Source organism: Equus caballus, chromosome 9 (assembly GCF_041296265.1).
Source record: "Equus caballus isolate H_3958 breed thoroughbred chromosome 9, TB-T2T, whole genome shotgun sequence".
NCBI lineage: Eukaryota > Metazoa > Chordata > Mammalia > Perissodactyla > Equidae > Equus > Equus caballus.
This window is the reverse complement of record NC_091692.1, coordinates 29,492,168-29,518,768: the sequence shown is the minus strand read 5'-3', so window position 1 is coordinate 29,518,768 and position 26,601 is coordinate 29,492,168. Positions and strand designations below refer to the sequence as shown.

The 26,601-nt window shown below is 42.3% G+C and overlaps 1 protein-coding gene across 4 annotated transcripts in view; it reads left to right on the top strand.

Moving 5' to 3' along the window:
- Positions 1–8,000: 8,000 nt before the first annotated feature.
- The window catches only part of LOC138915533 (large ribosomal subunit protein uL15m-like), a 79,387-nt gene continuing 60,786 nt past the window's right edge, over positions 8,001–26,601 (top strand). Inside the window, exons 1-3 of one of the 4 annotated variants that reach the window (XM_070222241.1) lie at positions 8,001–8,085; positions 10,899–11,086; positions 23,311–23,436. In XM_070222241.1, coding sequence (XP_070078342.1) covers positions 11,040–11,086; positions 23,311–23,436 — 173 coding nt within the window. In that variant the 5' untranslated portion in view covers positions 8,001–8,085; positions 10,899–11,039. Of the gene's footprint in view, positions 8,086–10,898; positions 11,087–23,310; positions 23,437–26,601 lie in introns of those variants that run through there. The other 3 variants (XM_070222242.1, XR_011421586.1, XR_011421587.1) reach the window with 3 other exon arrangements.

Sequence of the window (26,601 nt, the reverse complement as noted above, 5' to 3'; positions counted from 1 at the left end):
TTCCAAATCAGTTTTCTGGACTCAATCCCAAGCCGGCCTGCAGCCGGTGAGCTGGGCTCCCTAACTGTTTAAAGATTGAGGATAGTCTGAGGTTATTCCAGCTCCATGACCCTAATTGTTCATTTTTCTAGACAAAACCAAGAGACTTAGGGGCTAATCTGTAGACTGCCACGTCACTGCTGCCTTGGTGTAATAAGTAGACCCAAAGCCGAAAGCGTTACTGGCAAATTTAGATTTTTTCCCTTTCCCTTCTCCTCCTCCTCCTCCTCCTTTCTAAAACGCTTGCCTGCTAGGGTGTTTGCTAGCTATGGCTGGTTCCTGGGGGAACAGCCAAGAGAGGGAGAAGCATGCAGAAGAGAGCGATAGAGTTTCTTATCATGAAGTGTAGCTCTTCCTCAGACTAGCTCTACAGCGGCCATAGCAAGATTGAAAACTGGCTCAAACATCTGCAGAGTTCTTTGAAGCCTTCTGAAAAATAAAATACATTTAGCACACAAATTATCATCGCAATGACTGGGATAGAAATTTATAACTGAACCCAAGTTTCTGAAAGGGCCCCTTTGCCATCTAGTAACTGCAAACTTCAGCGACGAGGGGCCCTCGCCAATGGGAGTGGCTTGGGCAGGCGAAGGCAGCAGAGATCTCGTGTCCTGAGGGGAAAGTCCACTTGTACTGTTTGTCCAGACATATCTAAGTGAGGCGATAATTAACTTGCCATTAACCGTGTCACAGATGTACAGAAATTGGTGATGCAAGCAATACAATTCAACTGAGTTTTAATTAAACATTCTTTCATATAATAAAATACTTTTATTTCAATTTAGGAGGAAATTCTAATGCACCTAGGGAGGTACCCATCTCTTTCTATTCACGGGATTGAGGGCGCCTTTGAGGAGCCTGGAGCTAAAACAGTCATACCTGGCCGAGTTGTAGGAAAATTTTCAATCCGTCTAGTCCCTCACATGAACATGTCCGTGGTGGAAACACAGGTAACAAACGTGCATTGTTCTTCTGTCCAGCAGCGCCGTTCCTGAGAGCCACATGCCACACAGTAGTGAGCAACTCAGTTGTTAGCATTGAAGTATCACTTTTTTCCAATACAGAAGGGACTGGAACAAATGTCAAGAAACCAACAGGATTTTTGTTCAGTAAAAATCTCTTCCCTCAATTATATGCAATTACAGTCATCAGACAAATAACCATTTGGAGTTGGAGTGATGGGAAATTTTTGAAAACTAAATGGTGCGTAAAAAGGCAAGATGGGTTTTACACACAGACGGAGAAGCTACTTGTCTACGGCTGGACTGAGCCGGAAAATCTTTACCCCCAGCGTTGGTTCGTCCATGATGTCTGAAATGAACCCCCTGAAAGCAGCCACCTTAATGAAAATGTTTGTGTCTGGAAGGAGGTGCGTGCCTGAAGTATCGACCTATCATCAGTGTACCTCAAGTTGCACAGAAGGTAGACTCTGAAGAAGGGAGCTCAAGGAATACCTCGGCGCCCTCTCTCCATCCACTGTCCGCTTTTATCGTCGTCTTAGCGCTAATTACATTCTCAAAGATCCTCCTTCCCCTCTGCGTCCCTCCGTCTTTTTGTTTCCATCTTCCTCCCTCCTTCCCTTTCTGGATGGACTGTTCCTCCTCCTCACAGCACACACTTTACATGAGCGCAGGACGGTCTTCGTCTTGCTCACAGCTATGTCCCAGCACCTAGAACAGTTCCTGCCACGTGACAGGTGTGCCTTAAATCTTTGTCGAAGGGATGAATATTTCAGAGTATGGAGTTTTTCTCTGGTGGATTTCCATAATGGCAACCGGAATGGAGCCCAGGGGAGAGAGAAAGATGCTGTCAATGAGCCTCCTTCACAGCTTAGCGTGAAATTGCTCCCACTTTTTGGAAATTTCCAAGTGTGTAATGTTCCCAAAATATTCCTTAAGATACTGATAAGTCCAAAAAGAGGGATATTCAAATTGAGAAGTTCTACTTGTGTTGTGTTTCATAATTACCTCAAACATTCATCATATTTGTATTACCCACAATATCATTCAAGGTTTCATAATTACCCAAATTCATAATAAGCCGACATTAACAGTGAGACACTGTGGTCGGGGAGGGGTGGGGACGGGAGGGGGGATTGGGGGGTCTCGGGAGGGGTGGGAGTGAGAGCAAGCATTCCTCACACTGGGCGCAGCTCTCCGTCCTGGAGACCCGGCTCACTCCGCGTCCTCCCTCTGGAAGAGCTGAGGGAAAATCAGAACGCTTGAATGCGTCAGCTTGGGATTCCAATCAGTTTCTTGATACAAGGCTATGAGAGCTACTCAAAATTTTCTCTTACAACTGAAAATGTTACCTTTAGGTAAAGCAGCATCTTGAATATATATTTTCCCAAAGAAATCGTTCCAACCAGATGGTTGTTTCTATGGCACTAGGACTACACCCATGGATCGCAAATATTAAAGATAATCAGTATCTTGCAGCAAAAAGAGCCATCAAAACAGGTTAGACTTATGCTATTTTGATTGCTGGTTTACACTGGGAACAAGGGGTGGTACCCGGTGGGGCTGTAGATAAAGCAGACACTTTTAAAACTTCACTGTGGACTCTCCTTTTATATGGGCTGCATTACTGACGGTAAACGGTGTGGTTCAGGGCTCTTTACACACACTGTCTCATGAATCCTCCCAACAGCCCTCCCCGGGGTGCAGATTAAGGCGAGAAGAGATTAAATAATTTGCTGGAGGGCACTCAGCTAGAAGTAGCGAAGCCAGGGTTCAAACTCACGTTCTGGAGACCTGAATTTGGGGGAAAATGATGGACTTGGAAACCTCCCAACCCTCCTTCTGCAAAACTCATGGAAATATTGGCCGATACATAAAAACTTTTAAAAGCACAGCTGAACTTGCACGAAAGTAAAGGAAGTCCTCTGGGGTTAAAAATGAAGAAGCTAAACTGTAGTGGAGCGAGCAAGCTGGCACCGGGCTGCCCTGTGGGGACTTGCTCTTCCCGGTCACAGAGCTCTGGGTTTAATGGCCTCCAGACCTCCTTGGAGCACTAACTCTCTGCGTCTATGAGTACAAGGGACACAGACATCAAAAATTAGAGGACAAGTCCAACACCGAGAGCCATACTTCTCTACACAATCATCCCCACTGCCCTCAGTTGTAGCAGTATTTTACCAGTAAAATTTGGGGGTGAAGAAAAGAGGAAGAAGAGTTAGGAAGTTAAATGGAATGCCAGCTGAAGAGAGATGTGTGATTGAAATGTCAAATTCAACAGTAAAGACATGAAATACAGGAAAATGCAGGAATGCATAAGGCACCTTTTTGTCTGTCTGTGTGCTAAACCAGTCCTGCCAACAAAGGACAGTCGTCTGCCACATAATGAGTTTTTCGTCAACAACGGACTGCATGTATGACAGTGGTCCCATAAGATTAGCACCATATCACCTAGGCGTGTGGTAGGCTATACCACCTAGGTTTGTGTGAGTACACAACAATTAAACCATCTAACAATTAAATCACCTAACGATGCATTTCTCAGAATGTATCCTGTCGTTAAGCAATGCACGAGTGTACATCATCTTTATTCACATTCACGCCTTGCTCTGTGGATCCAGAAGACACGGCATGTTCTCTTTTGTGTCTTCATTTATTTTTCATTCCCACTCCATCTCTGGCAACTTTCCCTATAGCCTAGAAGGTTTCAACTCATCTCTTTCTAGACCCCAGGATATCCATTAAAACTGTTTCCTGGGATACCTTGAAAGTTGAGTACAAACACTGCAACATTCAGGTGAAAGTTGAGTACAGCGATTTATTCATATGTTGGTTACAAAAGAAACACAAAACACCAAAGAAATGTGTTCCTAATATTTAATATTAGTGTTTCTAATACTTAATTCGTGAAGCAACCATAAAAGTAGGTAGGTACATCTTCTGTGGTACTCTGGCCAAAACACATGACCTCTTCCAATCGTGAAAAAACGTCAGATAAACCCAAACTGAGGGACATTTTACAAAACAACTGATCAGTACTCTTCAGCAGGGTCAAGGTCATGAAAGACAAGGGAAGACTGAGAAACAGTCACAGACAAGAGGAGACTAAGGAGCAATGACAAAATGCCGTGTGGGATTCTGCATTGGATCCTGGTACAGCAGAAGGGAAAGAGTGAAATTCAAATAAAGGCTGAGTCTAGTTAATAATATTATCCAATGTTAATTTCCTATTCTTGATAATTGTACAATAGTTATGTAAGATGTTAACATTAGGGAAAGCAGAGTAAGGAATATATGAGAACTCTCTCTGTACTACTTTCGCAACTTTTCTGTAAGTCTAACGTTACTTTAAAATATTATTTAAAAATATTTTTTAAAAGTAGATAATAGTAAATAAGGCAACCACAGTTTTCTTCTTGACTCTATTGACTATTTTAGAATATAAATTGCATGATATCAAGACGCTTACTTATCCCAGCCACCAAATTTCATGGTGGGAAAAAAAAAAAAAGAAAGAAAGATAAAGTGAACACGACATTTGCGGAGATCACTGGGGGTAGTCTTCTCATTAATTTATTCAATGCCTTCTTTTCCTGTGTTTCAGTGTTTGGAACAGAACCAGATATGATCCGGGATGGATCAACCACACCAATTGCCAATATATTCCAGGATGTTATCCAAAAGAGTGTGATGATGCTCCCGCTGGGCACTGTGGACGATGGAGAGCACGCGCAGAAGGAGAAAATCAACAGTGAGCAGGTTCTTGAGGGGGCTGATCTCTCAGTGTGCAAACCACAGGGTGTCCACATCAGTAACCTTCCGACATGCTGCATATTTTAGATTGAATTTATGTCATCAAATCTTCCTGTTTAAATTGTAGACTACTTTTCCTCCATTATTTGAATGGAAATAACAGTTTCTCTTTATTTCTTCTTTTGTTAGGTGGAACTACATAGAAGGATCCCAATTATTTGCTGCCTTTTTCCTAGAGACGGCTAAGCTGCATTAACAACGACGGGAACCTTCCAGCTTACATCTGAGCTGCTGACATATCCCCTCTCTCACATCCCTGGACAGGAATAGAATCTAAATATCCAGAGAATTTCTGTCCAGTAAACAATATTTTCCCTCTTTAATACGTCTTTGGACATTTGGACCAGTAATAAACTATTTTAAAGGTAGAGACACTGGAAATGGCTTAATGTCTCTGTTGCACACCTCTCTAAAGTCACAGCTACCTTCAACAACTTGATTTCCCCAAGTCTGGCCCCAGTAGTCCCCGGACTGGACTCATTCTGCCCTTCCAGCACAAGGATGGTTCTTCGATTAGACTTCTCTTGCCATTTGATTGGTGGAATTGCTCTAGTTTGCTGTGTCCTGAGGTGCTCAGGACACATAATCATTCATCCACTGACTGTCAGTACTTATGTCACCGTTGCTTTCACCACACATTCCTTTTATATTGTTAATAAAAACATTGGTCTACCCCACCGACTACCATGATTTCCCTGGGGGTTCATTTTCAGATGAGTTATTGAAGCGTGATACATATTCACTTCTTGCCTCCCCTTCACTTTTTCCTTTCTTGAAAAGTTTTGAAACAGAAATGACCAATATTCACACTCTTATGCCATTTGGGATTCCTTGTGAGAAGATGCGTCTATCTTTATTCTAAGCCTCTTTACCTTTGCTGTGAGTGACGCCAGCCCACCGCCCCTCCTGCATCCTGTTCTGTCTCACTACCCCATCGGTAGAGGCCACTCTCCCTCTGACACCTGCGCACGTGGAAATTCACCACAGCAGAATCAGCCCTGATGGAATTCTCTCACCCCGTTGGGATTTTACTCAGTGACTACATCTAAATTGTTCAAAGCTTTAAATAGCATCAATTTTAGACAGAGAACTGATCAACCTGACATCAGTAACACATCCCAAATTTAAAGCTGTCAGCTCAGGTTGCATTCATCAGTCATTTCAGTCGACCATCTTGTTTGGCTTGATTGGATTTGATGGTGTAAACAAATAAACAAAAGCACGTAAGTTTTCTACAGCTAAGTATAAGTAAACAAATCACTTCAGTCTTTATGAATTCACTATTTAAATAGCATTAATGGAGAAGAAGTTAAGGGTTTATTAAAAATGTTTCTCTTATGATTCCAAATAAAAACAAAGTGCCACACATTCCATCTCTTTGTGGGTGCTTGAAATGTCAGTTTTAAAGCTTGCTGCGTCATCTCTAAAACGGCTGGATCATGGGGCCAGCTTACCCTGCCTCTTGTCACAGAAACGGGACCCACCTGTGGCATCAGCCTCGCTGAGGCATCCATAAGGAGCCACTTCTTCTCTGGTGCTGGACAACATCAAGTCCTCTTGGTTAAATATTCGCAGGTGTTTGGTACTCGTCACTATTTAAGCACAGTCCATGCTCGCCAGATTTGGTTGAATCTTGTGAGGTTTTCAGATTCCGTGGACCTACCTGATGTATTTGGCAGAGGTCCCAAGGACTAACTGTACACGAGGTTTCTGACGCCAATTTATATTTTAACAAGGGTGTTCATAGTAGTCAATTAACAAAAGTTGGTTGTAAAATATAACCATTTCTGAGCAAGGGAACATCAGTTTTACCAAGTCACTAAATAAGAAGATGTATTTGCTGATCTGCATTCCTGCTGAATCTCTGAGACCTGCAGTGTCTTGGTCAATTATTCAGCTGCCACCAGGTGAGGAGAGGAGGAGGACGAATGAGGTCATTGAATCTAGGAGATTCCAACCCTGGGATGCCTGAGTCCAGAGCCGTGGTTTTCTGCCTCCCCGGGTCATGATGGGTCTCCCCAGCTCTCATTGATGGGTCCATGTTTTCTACCCAAACCCAAGCCATGTGGCTACCTGGGTCTTGCTGTGGTTTGGGAGCCAGATAGGAAGTATTTTCCAGATAGATTACATTCAGAGGGATGACAGAAATCCGCCCAGTGATTAGCCAGAAGACCAATTAACTAGTAATAAGAAGACAAAGAGGTTGGGGATAGAGAAATTTAAGTATTTGCTTTAAAAAATTTTACCAAAGAAGCATATGCACATGGATAAAGATGACCACCCAGTATACTTATTGGGAGTATATAGTGACATGATCAGGAGGGGACGTCATCGTATTGAAGGAGGGCAACATGTCAGGTTTGGGACTGTCCAGGTTTGGACTGTCAGTTAGATTTGGTAGATGCTCTTATGGAAGATAACGAGGACTGGGAATGTTCTTGGTTTTACGTTGTATTCATAAAAATAAACCTTGCGTGAGTGTGTGCTGGACAGTGCAAGAGCCCTGTGGTGACACACGTTCTCTGCACTTGCAGCTGGAGGAAGGCAGTCGGCCACAGACACACAAAGAACCTGGTCTGGGCTTCTTCTCGCTCCACATGTTCATTCCAGCGCATCCCTCCCTCAGCCTCTGTGTTAGCCAGACACCAGCCCAGCCCAGCGCAGCCCAGCCCCCTCTTCTGAGAACTGGACCCCGATCCTCCTGCATTTTTCATTAGAACCCGTTAGAATCCGAATTCGGCTCGTGGCTTCCTAGGGTCTGCGACTCTGAGGACCCCTGCTAGGAGCATCCAGAGGCTGTTCTCCTAACCCGGAGGTGCGCACGCGCCTGGCACAGCAGGAAAACCTCGCTCCGTTAGAGGAGGCCTCAGAGGCGCCGGGCATCGCTTGGGCCGGTGGAGGCGGAGGCCGGCCGCCCGGCCCGCAGGCCTCCGGCTCCCGCCCGGCCCGGGCGCGTCCGTTTCTCCCGCACCGCCCTCGGGGTTCTTTACCGCGGGCGGGCGAGCGAAGGGGTGGAGTGAGGAGGGATGGAGAGGGAGGAGGCGGGATCGCCCGGGGGTTACCCGCTCGGGGAGCCGCTGGAAGTGCCAGGTGGCCTTCCCGGTCAGACGCCGCCAGGCTCTCAGCCTGACGCGCGTCTCCCCTTCCTTAGATTGACTCCTTCGGCTTTCCGTTTTCCTCTTGGGGAGGGGTGGGACTTCCGGTTTCATCACCGGAAGACGACGAGCCGGAGGAGTCCGTCAGAGGGGCCAGCAGGAGCGATTGCGTCGGCAAACGGGTAAGTTATTCTCTGACCGGGCCGAGGGGGGAGGTTTGGAGGCGGGGACCGTCCAGCGTCTGCGCGGGGCCTGGGGGCGGTGGCTTGAGGGCTCGGGCCGGGCAGCTGGGCGCCGGGAGTCCCGCCAGGGCCCTTCGCTCTTCCTCCTCCCTCCTCCCCCCGCCTCCGCCCCTCCCCCGCTCGCCGGTCCCTCCCGACGCCGCCCAGACTCGCCCGACACCCGCCCGCCGCCCGCGCGGCGTCGCAGCCGCCCTGCCCCCGCCGTCACCTGCTCGCTCCGCGAGCCGGGCTCCCGGGGACCCGGCGGGCCTCCGTTTCCCCGCGTGCCCGGGCTCTCGGCGCGGAAGCGGCTCCCCGGGCGCCCCACGCAGCCCTGCACGCAGTCGGGGCGCTTCCGACCGCCTGGCTTCTCCGACTGGAACGCGGGCGCCCAGGCAGGGAGCTGCCCGGTGTGGGTTTCTAGTCCGGGCGGTGGTGTCCGTGGCTGCCCGCCCACGCCCTGTTTTCCCCAGCGCACCGATGCGCTGCTGCCACCCGCGCCTCCTTCGGTTGAGGATGCTGGTGCCCGAGAGCACCCCGCCTGGAAGTGGACGGTCCTGGCCACTCAGGGTCCAGCTGCTCTCAGCAACTAGCGGGAGACCCCAGGCTGCCGCACGTCGCTGTTGGCAGCAGCGGGATCGTCCCTGGAGATACCCACCTCTTCCTAGTGGGCGAGCACGGCCTGAGTGTGCGTGCCCGCTTTCTGGAGCTTAGTCGGGGGGAGGTGGGTGCCAGGAGCTGCTGACCCCTGCGGTTGCGTTGAGTTTTGAATAGCCTGTTTATTGGGTTGGGGGGTTCTGGCCTAGGACATCTTGGCAGGGTTGGCATCTGTGGACACATATGTAGGATTATTTTCTAGGTAATCATAGCCCGAATGGTGATTGTGTCGGGACTTTACAGTCCGTGCCGGTGGAACTAGTTACAGTACGCACCTGGTTTGCGGTGAAGCGTTAGTCCAGATGCAGCACTGCCTGGGGAAGGTCACTAACACGTATTGATTAGAACATCGTTAGGAGAGATTTTGATGCCTTTTGCTTTAATTAGCAAAAGGGAATGAACAGATATAATTGGGTTTTGAAATAAGCCTGTCACTATCAACAAGCATCCTGTTTCCTCCAACTTTGTTAAATGTACTTCTAGAGGCAGAATTCTGTGGAGGGAATGACGTTTTTCTGTTATTGTCCACATTAAAATGTTGCCATATTAACATTAATGCAAATTTTTGAACACTTCAAATAGTTATATTTTAACAGAATTTTGACCTGAAAAAGTCTATAACTTCCGTTCAAAGAGGTGATAATTATTTTGTTTGTTCATGTGAATATACCAAAGATGGAACTTTCACTGCAATTTTGTACTTGTATATTTGTGATAGATTTTTAACCCAGTTTTCAATTAGGAAAGATAAATTTTAACTTTTAAAAGTTTACCAAAATGTATAAACTTTCATGATTTTTGGATATTATGTCTATTTTATTTAATTACTTTGGCTAGTTCTACAGAGTTTACACACATTAATAGAAAAATGAAATTGAAGAAATGGTATAAACTTTTCCAGTGTGGTATGAGATTTCTAATTTTCATTTTTTCTAGTGTAGGAGTATTGATTTTTGTTTTAATATTTTCAATTTAAAATTCTAATTAATTCAGATTTCTCTTACTGAGTAGAAATGTGTAATTATACATTTTCTTCATTTTTTTTTCTAATGATCATATCTAAAATAATTGAATAGTGTAGTTTGGGGAAATGTTATAATGTTTTTACTGAATTTAGGTTTTCCCCCTCTATCCTTAATAGGTACTATTCTTTTTCCCACAGCTATTCAGACAGTGTGAATACTGTCCTCATGGGCCGAGGCAGCTGTACACTTAATAACTTTGGGATTGTCAACATCACCTCTCTTCTCTGAGTGTTATTGAAAAATTTGAGTAATATTTCTGTAACTATACCTCACAGTGATGCTAGCGTCAAATGAGATAATAAGAATGCTTTTTAAGTGGTAAAGAGCTATAAGTTTTACTACTGTATTTTTAGTATCTAATATGTTTACTAATGTTCACTAGCTTACAAGTTGACAATCAAAATGAGTTAGTCATTGTCTTTGAGTTTTGCCCTCTGCATTTTAAATCAATGTAGTGAACCTGAGTGGAGAAGGGAAAAACAGTCTCTGAAAATAAAAGTCAGAGCAGTCAAACTTAGTTGTATAAGAAGGAATAGTTCCAAGTTCAATGAATGTGATAAATCCTTCATTTTACTGGGTAATTGGGCAGAGTCTTTTAAAGTAGCACTCTTGTTATTTTATCTGATGTCCTGTCAGAATTAGACAAGTGGATATGAGTTGTTTCTGTCCATTCCTCATGGACCCATTTCATGGAGAGGGGGCACAAAACTTCAAAATTAAATTTGGATTTTAATTAGTATCCAATTGTAATCTTGCTTATTTTGGTTGGCAGAATAATGCAACTCCTCCTTAGCCCTATCCCTCCCAATACAAAAGATTCCACGTCCTAGTTGCTAGAATCTGTGACTATGTTATGTTACATAGTCTATGGAATATGTGGTAACGTGTAAAATGTAATAATATGTAGTGTTATAATTTAAAGCAAAGTTATTCGTTAAGGTCTATTTCAAAGTGAAATATTTTTTTTGGTAAGGTTGATTGGCCCTGAGCTAATGTCTGTTGCCAATCTTCCTCTTTTTGCTTGTACACTTAATAACTTTGGGATTGTCAACTGACCTAACGTCTGAGCCCATCTTCCTCTATTTTATGTAGGATACTGCGAAAGTGTGGCTTGACAAGTGGTGCTAGATCCGTGCCCAGGATTGGAACCTGCGAACCCCTGGCTGCTGGAGCAGAGTGTATGAACTAACCATTACACCACTGGGACGGCTCCAAAAGTGAACCATTTTATTAATGTTCATTCATTCTGTTTTTTATTGTGAACTTCAGAAGAACGCTAGGTGAGTGGTTTGGCCCTGGCATGCATCATGTATGTGTCCTGGGTTAGTGTTCTGAGGCCTGTATTGGACATCTTTAAAATGTGGTTGTTAGGGAGGCAATGTAGTTAGTGTTAGAATTCTTGGGGGTTCATATTCCAGCCTCTATGTATTAGTTGTAGGAAAATGGCCTTAGTTTCTTCCTCTCCAAGTGGAGAAATGATGTGTCTTTGAGTAGTTGATGAGATAATGTGTGTGAGCGTGGCTTAGAAACTATAAAATGCTGTCTCTGCACAGATTATTAAGACTACTCTACAGTCTTTAAATCCAGCCTTAATACATGCAACGTGAGAGTTCTGCACAACAAGAGGTCGGAAACATGGATTCTGTACCATGGGTTCTGTGGAGCAGGCAGAACCTTACCTTGCTGCCATATTGGTTTTGCCTTCTCTTACTTGAAAAACCAGACAGGCGCTTCCTTCCTTCTTTTTAGTCCCATTTGTAAGATTGATTCAGAATGGGAGTATAGGAATTAGTTTGCATTTTTCCAGAACTAATTTGTTACCTTTTTCATTTCTTGTCAAACATTTTAAGTTTAAAGAAAATGATTATTTTCCGTTTATTTAAATTCCCAAAATGCTTTATGTTCCAACAAATTCACTTCATTTAAAATTAATGAAGTTTTTGAAAAGTCTTTGTGCTAGGCACAAAAAGTAAACCATCCCACTTCTTGTCCTTGTAATCTTCAGTAACCCCAGCAGTCAGTCCCAAGATACTGGCTGCAACAGAACATTTGTCAGTGCCAGAGGTGCACGGCGGAGTAATTAGGTTGGCCTGGAGAAGTCACAGAAAATATCACAGCAACGTGGAAGACCCATGGGAGTTTTCTGTGCGGATGTAGGAGGAGAGGGCTTTTTAGGCAAAGAGGGCAGCTTGTTGGAAGGCACACCTGGTTGAGAACCAGTCAGCAGCCTAATGTGGGTCTTAGCAGGGCCTAAAAGAGGGAGAAGCGCCGAAAGAGGACAAGGTTTAGTTTGTCAAGGGCTTTGAATTGAAGGCTGTGTGCTTTACTTGGTACTTTTTCCTATGGTCAAGTTGAAACCGTCAAAGCTGTCAGATCTCCCACCCTCTGGTGTTGTCCCTTTTCCTTAATAGGTACCATTCCCTTTCGCACAGCTATTCAGACACTGAATACTGTCCTCAGGGGCTGTGTGAGAAGCTCGCTTCAGTAACTGAGGCTTTTCTGTGGAGGCCCCATTAGAGGAGGCTCTCTCCCTGGAGCCACTGAGGCACGCGAGAGGCTGGAGTTGATGACGTTCCACATAAGGCAGTAGAAGTAGAGTACAGAGGATAGAGTGGAGAGACATTTTTGATGTGGAAAGGACAGGATTAAGGGCCAGTGAAGGAGGAGGTGAGAGAGGGAGGAACTAAGAATAGTTTAGAGCACTGATCTTTGTGTAGAGAGCTGGCAGACTAGCTCCATGGAAGCAGGTTTGGGAGAGGAGAGCAAGATGAATTTGTTTTTGGTTGTATTGAGTGTTTGATATCTGTAGGTCATCCAGGAAGAGATGCTGAGATTAGAAGTAAGGTAGAGACTGGAAATAAAGGCAATGAGTCCCTGGACCATTTGAGGTGGCTGGAGAGCACGCAGAATGAATGAAGTAGACCAGGGAGGAAGATCAAGGCTGGGCAGGGGAAAGAAAAATACAAATAGCTGGGATTTGAGCATGTTCCTTCTTAGTATATGCCCGATGACGTCTGCAGAGTTTATCATTCCCTTTTAAATAGCAGGGGTCAGAACAAAGAGGACCCGAAAGGCCAGGTATTTGCTTTATTGGTGATTGTGTTTCAGCTCTGTGTGCTTTATGTTTCTCCTGTTGTACGATCAGTGTCTGAGTTGGTGATCTCTAAGCAGACGTGGAACCGTGAAATAGCATATCTCAAATTGCAGTCCAAGTTAGGAAAAAAACACACGAGGGATTTGAAATAAAAGATTTCCAAGATTCTCAAAATTCTAGGACTTTTTATTAAGTCTTGAATATACATTGAGTTGACACCTTCACAAACACAAACCCCTTTAGATTAGGAAATGACGTGGGAACGACGTTACACATTAAAAAAATCGGTCATTATATATTTATTAAAATCCTGAGGAAAACTTCAGATTTATCTAGAGCATTTTAGTATCTTACGTTCCTTTTGTATAATGCAGTGAAAATATCCATTTTGTTAGTATTATGTAATTAAAACATAACTTCTATTAAATTTTAAGTCTCTAAGTGATAGAGTTTTTAAAAAAAAATATATTACATAGTTATTTTTTAAATATCCTCCTCCAGTGAGCAGATTTGACCTAGGCATTTGGAAAACTTGGCTCAGGTTGTTTTGTCCTGATAATTAACATTAATCTTTAAATAACTCTTTTGGCTTCAACATGGGGGAAGTTTATTAAAAGGGAAATGTCATTTGCTCTCTTTTAATGAATAAAACAAAACATAATAGCTGCCAAATTTTGTAGTATGTGCACAAAGATACTATATTATAGGGAATAGCCTGTGTTTTAGCAATGTATGATGTCCTACTGTTTTATTACTATTGAGTATGTGACAGTGACCGTCATTGCAAATATTTTAAATTTAAAACAATTTACGCCCTGCGGATAGATTATTGTGCAATAGCCATTTCTTTCTAAATGACGGTTAATGGATTTATCCTTTGAATACTATGTTTAGCATAATATAGCAGAACTAAAAGTAATGATCAAAAGACCAAGATTAGCATGTGACGTTTCCTAAAGGCTTGAAATAACTTGGCATTATGTATTAATAACATTCAGAAAACATAGTCATGCCTTAACATATTAATCTGCTTATATATTTCAGCTGAGGTGGTGATTTTTACTTTTGGCCGTCTTATAGAAAAGCTTTTTGAAAAGTTAACTTTCTCACATCAGCTGAAGTCTTTAAAAAATCTGATTAGTATTTTATAGAGAATACTTTCTTGCCTCTTTTGAATAATATAGGCTAATCATAGGCAGTAGCTTCATATATTGTTGGAAGAAGTGTAATTACAAAAATTAACTTGTCATACACCACAGCTCAGCAAAGTAACTTTCTTATAAGTCCATGGTCACAGTATGTTTTTGCAATTCAGCATCTGGCTCTGTGGGATATCGATGGCTTCTATGAAGAAAAGTACCAGGGTGAGCAATTAAATGCAAAATGACAGCATAAAATATGATCATTATGGTTATACAAAAGACGCATTTATGAATTTTGCAGATAACTGTCATTTTTCTGCTCATGTTTTTCTGTTGCTTTGTTAGCTTAATAATTTTAGTACAATTTATTTTTTTCTTCTAAAAAATGAACACTGCCATTTTTATTATCCTGGCACTTGTTTATATGTCTTTTTTGTTTGTCAGTTTTGAAGATTAATGATAGTTGTTTCACTGTCTTTTGACACAGTACTTTCAACTTGATTTCAAAATTGAAGAATTTAAAAAAATTGCATATCAGTTGTATTATAAGAGTACCACTTCTTATGATTAGTAGTATTTTATCACGTGTGGTTTGAATAATAATCACCACCCGAAAGTAAGTTTTGCCAGTAGTTTCCTCGTAACATCACGTAGTGTTTTGAAGTATTTTTTATGGTATCAACTCTCTGATTTGGTCCAGGGTAAAACAGTGTTGACATAAGGAATCATATAGCAAAGTTGTTGTCTTTCTTTTGTCTCTTACTTGCAAAATGTATTCTACATGCAATGAAACTGCTGGACGTTGCGGAGAGGGAGTCGCTCTGGAGGACTAAGTGTCCGTGTGACCTTTGGAGCATGCCATTGTGTGAAGCTCCGTAATGTTAACCTCCATTTTGTTAAGTTCCATTATGTTAACCCCTCTTGGCTCCTCTGCAGCCCTGCCTGTCTTTCCAGCCTTACCTTTCACTGCTGCCATTTTTGAAAACCTATGTGTTACCCAGTTGCTCTCGTTTTCTTTTACTTGTGCTTATAGTATCCCTGTCTCCCGAAATACAGTAGTCCCCCCTTATGTGGGGGGGATACGTTCTAAGACTCCCAGTGGGTGCTTGAAACTGCATAGTACTGAAGCCTGCATATACGTTTTTTCCGACATGTACACTGCTGTGATAAACTTAGAAATTGGGCAAAGTGAGAGAGTAACAGCAATAACTTCTGTTTGCCATATCCAGATTTCCAGCACGACTGCTCTTACACGTTGGGGAAATTATTAAATAAAATGCGGGTGACTTGAACACCAGCACTGTGATACCTTGACAGGCGCTCTGATAACCAAGAGGGCTACTGAGTGACTGACAGGCGGATATCGTGGATCCGGTGGAGAAAGGGATGATTCACGGCCCCGGTGAGAGGGAGCTAGATGGCACAAGATTTCATCACGCTACCTAGAATGGCGAGAAATTTAAAATTTATGTATTGTTTATTTCTGGAATTTTCCATCGAATATTTTTAGACCTCTGCTGACTATAAGTAAGTGAAATTGCAGAAAGTGAAACCACAGGTAAGGGGGGGACCATTGTACTTTTTTTAGCCATTTGGTTAAATTCATCCTGAGCTTGAATGTGTGGTTGGAACTCTGTCCATTCTGTGAAGACTTTCTAATCTTAGCAGTCAACAGGAACTTCTTACTTTATGCTCTTGTGGCATATTTTGGGTGTCTGTTGTTATTATCAAAATATGCTTTGCAGATAGAACATAGCTTAAGTTTTTTTTAATAAGTTTAAAAAAATCGTATTTACTGAAATCCTACTATATGCTGAGTACTGTGCTGGGTTCTGGGATGCTAGTGAAAGAGTTTATTTCTTCTGCTCAAGAAGGTCACATGCCAGTTGTAACGCAGAGTAGTAAGAACTGTGGTGGGGGCAGATGGGAATGTGCAGGCAGAGGGCTAATCCAGTGTCAGGGTTTGCCGTCTGGTTCTTGGAGGAGGCAGCAAGCCTGAGGCCTGAGGACAGCAGAGCACAGCCATGGAGCACGCGCAGGCCTTGCCCACCAGCCATAACTGCTTAGATGGCTTGGTGGATGGACCTGAATCATTGGGGACTTATGTCTCATGATGTTCTTGTTTTTTGTTTTTTTTTTTAACTTTAATCATTTTCGTGAGAACCTTTGAAAAAATTAATTTCCTAGTTTTCGACTTTTGGAACCTCTCCATAACCTGATTTAATATTGTCTCAGTGACTTAGGATTATTATTTTGTGCGTTGTCATGTTGGGCTCTAAGAAATCATGTCCTCTGGGCATTTTGACCCAGAGAAGGGTGTTTTTAAATATCTGAATGTTCCCTGATTACTTTTAATTTTTTCTGTCTGCTTTTTCTAGTTTTTCTTCCCTTTTCCCATTTCACTGCTATCAGTGATCTTGTCTAGAGTAGCACAATTGCTCTCCATTATTTGCCATCGATAAGAAGCCAATGAATCAGGTTTATCAGTAAGTATCAGGAAGGGGTGATGGATCTGAGGAAGGAACTTAGAGACTCACCTTCAATCCCAGTACCTAAATTCAAACATCGTCTCTTCAAATATGTTTTGCTGCTCCAAGCCCTTTTGGGCAGGTTTCTTACTTTTAGCTAAGGCTTGGTGGGTGATGTTGCTGCCTTGGTGAGTTTTTGATAGCTGAGGTGTTCATGTTTCCCTGCATCACGATTCAGGTCATTTTGTTTTCGTTGCTCTCCTGATGTGGTCTAACTGTTTTGTCTGATTTCAGGAATGCTTTTAAATGGTTTATGTTTTAAGAATTAATAGACAAGGCTTATATTATCCATTTGTTCTTATATAACTTACTTCAATTATAGTATCAAAGCAGGCATTTTTTATTGTGATCAATTTTGAAGAAATTAGGTATATCAGTTTTATTTATTCATTATTAATTTCGTTAATAATCAAGTTCATGAATGATGAGTTTAGGAATCAGTGACACCCTCTGAATTAATTGCTTTGTTTATTTGGCAGTAAAGCAAAACTAGGACAGTATTATACATTTGCGATATGTTTCTATATTTAGATAGAGAGAGGTACTATGTTGTTATTAATGTTACTGTTATCTTTACCTTTTAAAAACAAATATATATACTAACAAACATGTCTGTGTGTGACTGAGAGAGAGAGTGTGTAAGTGTGTGTTTTTGTGTGTGTCCATACATATCTTTTAGCATTTCCAAATTGGCCCAGGTGATTCTAATCTAACCTTTCTGGTCAGAATTTTAAGTATGTAAAAATTCTGTATGATAATGGTAATAAAAACGCAGTCATTCAGTTTCATAGTGCAATTACTTATTGTGACAATTCTTGTTCAGGAAGAGTCTGTTTCCACCAGCATTGTTTTGGACAGAGAGATGGCAAGTGTAGACTATACTCCTGAGTCTGTTAGGGAGTGACGCTTTTTCTACTGTAGTGCTGTAATAGCTTTACATTTTGTGATTCTGTGGGCTACGCAGACGTGATGTGTTCAAGATGAATCAGACGATAAAACTGACTTGTTTTCCATCTGATAGCTGGTACTGCTTTCAGCAGTAAAACTGAATTATTTCTACAGATCGAAAAACAATCTATGAGATATGAGGTCATTTTCCTTATATAGCCATAGTTAAATGATTTGTTTCTATGACTGGTTTTTATAGTATAACCTGTTAAGGTTTTATCCCCTTATGCTCAAGACAGATTTAAGACTTAAAACAGACAAATTAGAAGAAACAAAACTAGAGATTTTTTAAAAAGTGTAACTTGTTTACAAAGTTTCCTCACCATTTAAATTTTATTCTTTCCTTTTCAACAGGTGTATAATGCTTATTTGCTTTAAAACCCTTGTTCATTCACTCACTTATTCTTTTGTTTATTTTATTGCTCAAAAACTTTATTGCAGAATAGTTTACATACAATAAACAGCATCTATATAAAGTGCACAATTTGATGGGTTTTGACAGTTCTATACACCTCTGAAGCCATCTACAGAATCAAGATAAAAGAACATTTCTCTTACCCCCTTAAGTATCCCCATGCCTCTTTGCAGCCCACCACCTCTTCCTGCCTGCCACAGGGAACCCGTGACCTGTTTTCTGTCACTGTAAATCAATTTGCTATATCTTGTCGTATGTGCTGTTGTCTGAGTCTTTGTGTGAACACGTGTTTTCATTTCTCTTGGGTAATTACCTAGGAGGGAAATGACTGGGGTAATGTGATGACTCTGTGTTTAACTTTTTAAGAAACTGCCATCGAGTCTTCTTTAATTTCTCTCAGTCGTGTTCTCTAGTCTTTAGTGCATAGGCCTTGCACATTTTTTGGTTAAATTTATTTTTGCACAATTTTCAATCAAATCGCATGCTGTTAATATTTAAAAGTGCAATTGATTTTTGTTTATTAACCTTTTATCCTTTGAATTTCCTAAATTCATTTAATTGTTCTAGTGTGGGCGTGTGTGTGTGTATGTGTGTATTTTACATCCTGAGGATTTTCTATGTAAACGAGAATGGAAGTAGTTTTACTTGTATTTATCCGGTATTTATGCCTTCACTTCTTTGTTCCTCTTCACTTTTAGTAAGTCTTCTTCCTAAAATCTGTTCTTAGATCTGGCATTCATCTACCCACTCTGGCTGTCCTGTGGTTACAGATTGCATGAGAGTATCATTTCCAGGTTTTATATTTTGAATATTTTTGTCTCTGAATGTTAATTGTGTCTTTTATGCTTAGCACATAGTTTTGATCTTTTAATACAATCTGATAATTCTTTTTAACTGTAGTGTTTATTAACATTTAATGTAATGTAGTTGGTTGGATTTATACTATTTTGCTCTTTATTATTCTGCGTCTCCTGTGTTTTCTTTGTCTGTTCCTCCTTTACTGCCTTATTCTGTGTTGACATGAATTCTGTCATCTTCTATTTATCTGGGAATGTCTTTACTGCCCCTTCATTATTAAAGTATAGTTTTGCTGGATATGTGATTCTTTATTGATGGTTTTTCTTTCAGCACTTTGACTGTATTATTATTCTGGCTTTCGGCCTCTGTTATTTCTTCTAAGTCAGCTCTTATTTGTATTTTTTTCTCCTCAGTGTGATGCAAAGTCACCTGTTGAACATGTAGCTGTTCCTTGTATGTGGTGGATTTGATTGCTTTCCAGATTTTCTTATTGTCTTTTTCTTTTTAGTAATTTGACTATGATGTTTGTAGGTGTGACTGTCTTCGTGTTTGTACTTATTCATGTTTGTTAAGCTTCTTGTATCTGTAGATCAATGTATTTCATCAAATTTAGAAAGTTTTCAGCTATTACGTTTTAAAATATTTCTTCTACCCCTTTCCCTCTTTTCTCTGTTATTGGGATTCTTACTGCACATTTGTTGAAATACTTCAAATTGTCCCATAGGTCTCTGAAGCTCTTTTCATTTTCCTTAAAGTTTTCTTTCATTTCCAATCTTCTGAGTCGATAATTAATATCATTCTATCTTTAATTTGACTGATTCTTTCCTCTGCCTTCTCAAATCTGCTGTTTTCCCATGTAATAATTTTTTCATTTCTCTTATAGTGCTTTTCATCTCTAGCATTTGTTTGGTTGTTTTTATCATTCTCATTTCCTTATTCGCATTCCCTATTTGTGGAATCACTGTTATTATATTTTTAAAAAATTTTTGAAAATTTGAAAGAGTTCTTAGAACCTCTTTACAGGAGATACTTGAAGACTTTCTCTGCTACATTGACATCTGGGCCAATTTTCCATTGACGTTTTTCTCTTCCTGAATCTGGACCATAGTTTATATTTTCTTATAAACACAGCTTATGATTTCTTTCTTTGTTGTTGTTGAAAATAAGACATTTTGTATAGTGTGATGTGGAAAGTTTGGATTTTGATGCACTTTTCTAGAATGTCTTTTTTTCCCTTAACTTGCATGGTCTTAAAAGCATAGAATTTTATCTCCCTGTGGTGTACAGACACTGATGTTTATGTTCAGTTTTTAAATGCTTGCTTACTTGTATTTTGCTTTACTCTCTGGGTGTTTCCCCTGTAAATGTAAGAATTAATGGTCACACAATGATTTGGGCAGAATTTGTAGTCAAACACCTTGAGCCCATTATGATCTTTGCCATCTGTCTTTCTGTTTGTGGGTGTACAGGGGGCACATTCAAAGTTTACCTAGTTACCAAGCCTCTGTTCTGGGGCTTTTACTGTCTACCACGTTCCCTCGAAGTTTCTTTGCTTAGTCAACCAGGCATGTGTGGGGAACTTCATCTGGTCCTTTTATTGGCCTTTCATTTATAGGATCTCCTTGCTGAGTTTCTTGCTAGTCTGACAGTTGCCCAGACTGGGCTCATACCTCTGTGGACCAATGTTGTGAGATTTCTTTGGTTGCTTCCCACCAACTTTGGTCCCTTCTGGCTGACAGAGCGATAGAGGTTTGCTGCCTGCTCCAAATAGCTTCCTCCCTCCACCGCCTTAGCTCATAGCTCCTCTTTTTGTGCCAGTCATGTGTTGGTAGAGCTAGCATGCTCTCTCACCAAGTCGCGGGGATGGTAGTCTCCCAGGCAAGTGCTCCTTTCTCAGCCTCTTACCTAGGGCTTTGGATAAAGTGCATTTTCCACTCGTTGCCTGAATATGGTTTTCAGAATCATAAAATTGTTGCTTTTGACAGTCCTATGCAGTTTTATACTTGTATCTGCTGAGAAGGTCCACTGACTTCTTTATTTTGCCAAAGCTGGATATTCCTGAGTAAGCCGTTGTTTCTTCAGAAGTGTCTTCTGCTCCGTTTTCTTTCTCTCTCTCTCTTTTCCTCTGGGACTCTAGCTAATTAGTTATACATTAGACCTTTTGTAGTCCTCAGATAGGACCCTGAGAGTCTCTTTTCTTTTTTAAATTTATTTTTTATTTATTTTTCTGAGGAAGAGTGGCCCTGAGCTAATGTCTGTGCCATTCTTTCTCTATTGTGTATGTGGGATGCTGCCACAGCATGGCTTGATGATGGTGTTGTAAGTCCTCATGCGGGGTCTGAACTCATGAACCCTGAGCCGCTGAAGCAGAGTCCGTGAACTTAACCCCTACACCACCAGGCTGGCCCCTCTTTACTTTTTTTTTTAATTCTGTCTTTTTCCTTAGATTCTTTTTGTTAGATGATTGCTGTTGATCTGTCCTCAAACTCACTGATTCTTTACTTTGTCATTTCCATTTTGTTATTAAGCCCCTTTTTTTATTCTAAATATTTTATCTTTTGTTTCTGACATTAACATGTGGCTTTTTAAAGAATAATGTTTATTTCTTTGCTGAAATTTATTATTTTTTTTTCCATTTGTTTCAAACATATTTTCTTTACTTCACTTAATATTGTTGTAACAGCTACTGTATGGTTCTTTTAAAATAATTCCATCATTTTGACCATCATGTTTGCCATACATCTTTTTGCTTGAGATTTGGACACGGTTTTCTGACTCTTCCTAACTCAAGTAATTTTGGTCATTTTGAATTTTATGTTGTGTGGTCTCTGGATTTTGTTGTGTTGCTTTAAATATTGTTGGTGTTTTCATTTTAGCAGGCGGATGACTTGACTACGACCACATCGTTATCTGTCATGTCTGCAGTAGTCAGCCACTCCTATCTCATTCCTGGTGTTTAATTGCAATCTGCTTTCACTCTTGTTCATACATGGTTTATGTTTTCTGGGTTTATTCATAGATTCAGGTGTTCCTTTAGCTCTCTCCTTTATGGTATTTACTTCTTACTCTTCTGTGGCTATCATTGCATTCGGACACTTTCCCTCTGATCCAGAAGTACAACTGGTTTTTCCCTTGTGATTTAGCTGCCTGTCTTTCGTCAGTGGTCTCCGACCCTGGATATCCTCTGGGTAAAGCCTCCCAAAAGGGGAGGCGTGCTGGATTACCTTTTGACATTTGCTTGCTTTGGGCCTTGACTCCACACTAAAAACTTCCAGCTTTTGTTTAGTCTCCAGAGCCATCACATAGTTATTTTTTTAGTATTTTATCCAGACTTCGTAGCTGTTATTTGTGAAAGGTTTGGTTTGTTAGAAGCTTAGTATTTTGTACCAGAAGTATATGAAGTGAAAGAAAAAAAAACCAAACCTCTTTTTTTTTTTTTTCCAAATTGAGGAAGATCAGCCCTGAGCTAACATCTGCTGCCAATCCTCCTCTTTGTGCTGAGAAAGACTGGCCCTGAGCTAACATCTGTGCCCATCTTCCTCCACTTTATATGTGGGACACCTACCACAGCATGGCTTTTGCCAAGCGGTGCCATATTTGCACCCATGATCCAAACTGGCAAACCCTGGGCCGCCAAAGCAGAACGTGCACAGTTAACTGCTGCACCACCGGGCCAGCCCCCAAACCTCTTTAAAAATAGTTCTAAATTTTGTTGTCAAGGCATTATATGCTCGTTGTAGGAAATTGAGAGGAATTAATAAATTCTAATGAATCTGAAAAAAAATTACCCATATCCACTTTAATATTTTGATTTTTTGGGGGGGTATTACACAACTGAATGTGCTATGCATAATATTTTAAAATCTGCTTTTGGTTAAAATCATGTGAGAAGTGTTTTTCTTTGTCATTAGATATTCTTGGTAGATATTTTTATGGCAGTATAATACTTCGTATGCATGCATATGTTGGTTTATATGACCATTTTTTAATGCTTGTTACGTTGGTTGTTCAGTTTTTTACTTTTATATATGACCCTGTGGTGGACATCTTTTTGTATACATCATTGCAACCTTTTCATATTATTTTCTTAGGACAGGCCCCTAGAAGTAGACATACTGGGTTTCAAAGTGAATGATGAGGTTTTAAAGTTGTTCTTAGATACAACTGAATTGCTTTTCAGAAAGTCTGACCCATTTGACACTTGTGAGTGCTGTCCAGCTTACTGCACCTTCTAACCATTAGCATTAGATTTTTGGTATTTTCTCATTTAATGGATGGAAACTCTCATAATCTGCTTTTGGCAGTTTTTGATGAACTATTTTGGCCAAACTTCTTTATCTAATTTTTAAAAATTTACATCTCTCTGTTTTAAAATGATCCATTCATGTTCTATGCCTATTAAATGTATGTTTCAGTCTATTGTTTAAATAACTGCTTTTAAAACTATTTTAATGGTAGATGAGACAGAACCTAATTTTGTACCTGTAATACTATTAACTATGAAAACAGTTTTTTAGTATATCATTTCTTTTTGACTTTCTCTTTGAATATCTTCATGTTTGCGTCTCCCCTTCCTTAGATTGACTCCTTCGGCTTTCCGTTTTCCTCTTGGGGAGGGGTGGGACTTCCGGTTTCATCACCGGAAGACGACGAGCCGGAGGAGTCAGTCAGAGGGGCCAGGAGGAGCGATTCCGTCGGCAAACGGGTAAGTTATTCTCTGGCCGGGCCTGGGGGGAGGTTTGGAGGCGGGGACCGTCCAGCGTATGCCCGGGGACTGGGGGCGGTGGCTTGAGGGCTCGGGCCGGGCAGCTGGGCGCCGGGAGTCCCGCCAGGGCCCTAGGCTCTTCCTCCTCCCTCCTCCCCCCGCCTCCGCCCCTCCCCCGCTCGCCGGTCCCTCCCGACGCCGCCCAGACTCGCCCGACACCCGCCCGCCGCCCGCGCGGCGTCGCAGCCGCCCTGCCCCCGCCGTCACCTGCTCGCTCCGCGAGCCGGGCTCCCGGGGACCCGGCGGGCCTCCGTTTCCCCGCGGGCCCGGGCTCTCGGCTCGGGAGCGGCTCCCCGGGCGCCCCACGCAGCCCTGCACGCAGTCGGGGCGCTTCCGACCGCCTGGCTTCTCCGACTGGAACGCGGGCGCCCAGGCGGGGAGCTGCCCGGTGGGGGGAGGTTTCTAGTCCGGGCGGTGGTGTCCGTGGCTGCCCGCCCACGCCCTGTTTTCCCCAGCGCACCGATGCGCTGCTGCCACCCGCGCCTCCTTCGGTTGAGGATGCTGGTGCCCGAGAGCACCCCGCCTGGAAGTGGACGGTCCTGGCCACTCAGGGTCCAGCTGCTCTCAGCAACTAGCGGGAGACCCCAGGCTGCCGCACGTCGCTGTTGGCAGCAGCGGGATCGTCCCTGGAGATACCCACCTCTTCCTAGTGGGCGAGCACGGCCTGAGTGTGCGTGCCCGCTTTCTGGAGCTTAGTCGGGGGGAGGTGGGTGCCAGGAGCTGCTGACCCCTGCGGTTGCGTTGAGTTTTGAATAGCCTGTTTATTGGGTTGGGGGGTTCTGGCCTAGGACATCTTGGCAGGGTTGGCATCTGTGGACACATATGTAGGATTATTTTCTAGGTAATCATAGCCCGAATGGTGATTGTGTCGGGACTTTACAGTCCGTGCCGGTGGAACTAGTTACAGTACGCACCTGGTTTGCGGTGAAGCGTTAGTCCAGATGCAACACTGCCTGGGGAAGGTCACTAACACGTATTGATTAGAACATCGTTAGGAGAGCTCATTTGATGTATACTCTGTAGACTTCATGTAGCACGGCAGCCGTGTAGGGTCGGAATTACTAGTCCCTTTTCACAAACTGAGACTAAAGTTAAACAGTTTGACCAAAGTTAAGGTCAGGATTAGCGTCTCAAGTGTTTGTTACTCATTGTTTTTCAAGTTTGCTCCATGTAAGGTTACTGACTCCTGCTGGCACGTCTGAAAAACACTGAGGCAAGGCTCTCTAGTAGCTGGTGTCTTCTTGCGTGACATGTAAGGCAGGTGTGATTATTACTGATAATACACTGGCTCCTGGTGCCTTTTTTAAAAAACCTGTTTATTTTGGAATAATCTCAGATTTGCAGAAAAGCTGTGAGATAGCACAGAGAGTTCCTCTTGTATTCAGCCAAGCAGAGTGGCTCCACTTGAGCAAACTGCTTCATGCCAGTCACCATTCTAGGTGCTGGAGAGAGTAACACGCTGCCCTAGATGATTTCAAGGTCTGGTGGAAGAGACAGATCCATAAACAAGTATAGTGCCTTTTGCTCAGTGCTGAAATGGAGAGAGGGGAGCACAGAGTAATTTATGTCTGACTGCCTGGGAAGGAGTGGCGCGAGCTTGCAGGATACAGCATTTGAGTTAGGTCTCAAGGATTAGTGGGTATTCACTTGATTGATGGGACATTTCTGCCCACATTCGTGCTACCTAGGTTTGTGTTCGAAGAGAACTCTCTAACCTTTATAAAACGGACTCTTCTTATTTGATTCTCCTCTCTCCCTCTTTCTCACATCTCCCCTGAGAGGTTTTTGTCATAGTTTCCACAGGCTGTGAGAAGAATCGCGGTTTATAAATCCATGACTAGGAGATGAAATTAAGCTGTGTTTCTTAGTAATGGAAGTATCTAGATCTGTACGTTTTAAAATTCTTTCTCTTTCATAGTTGCTGAGTACTTCAGTGGTCTGATCACACACGTTCTTTATGCGAGGTTGGAGCACAGTTCTTCTGAACTATGCCCACAGCAGAGGGGTATTTTGAGTGAGTGTGTTGGTCATTGTGGGCTGCTCTAGGAAAACACCATAACCCCAGGTGGCTGAAACAACAGTCATTTACTTCTCCCAGTTCTGGAGGTTAAGTCCAAGATTAAGGTGCTGATTCCTGGTGAGGGCTCTTCCTTGCTTACAGACAGCCACCTTCTTGCTGTGTCTTCACATGGCAGAGATGGAGAGAGAACTCTGGTCTCTCTTCGTCTTCTTCTAAAGACGCTGATCCCGTCTTGGAGACCCTACCGTTCTGACCTCATCTAAACCTAAGTACCTCTCAGAGACCTCATTTCCAAATACCATCACATTGGTGATTAGGGCTTCGGCATCAAAATTGTGTGTGTGTGGGGGGGGGGGGGTGCACAATTCAGTCTGTAGTAGGTGGGTTTCTTGGAATTTTTGTTATTATGAGGAATTGCTCCAAAATAGACTTGATAGAGAACTAAATAGGAAACTGTAAAATTAGCATTTATATGGCTTTTGCTACAGCAAAGTAGTAAACAGAATTTTATTTAAAATCAGAAGAAATTATTGTAGCTATGTTAAGTCTGATTCAGAGGCTGGTGGATGCCAAGAAGAAATTTTAATTGTTTCATTTGGATTAAAGAGAGAAATACGTGATGAAATACTGCAGTGGTGTTTTCACTTTTAGGCCTTATACAAATGAATGCTTTCATGGTTATCAAATTAGGGTGTAAGGACTGTGGTAGTGAGCTATTGCAGTTCCCTCACTGATCAGGAGGCTGAGCCCCACAGAAGCTGAGCGGCTAATGCATTGTAGAGGTGTTAGTGGCAGAGCAAGGATTGGAATCAGGCCTCCAGATTCACGGGGCCAGTCTTTCTGCTGTTCCATCAGTGGTTCTCAAACTGATGGTGCATCAGAGTCAGCTGGGGGGGCTTGTGAAAACGCAGATGCTGGGCTGGGTCTCTGAATCAGCAGGTCTGGACTGGGACTGAGAATTTGCATTTCTGACAAGTTCCTGGGTGATGTTAAAGCTGCTGACTCTGAGGGCACACTTTGAGAACCCCGGCCTTCTGTGATGTTGCCTTTGACCTCTTCTAAGAGGATAGTAAGTAAACGTCTGT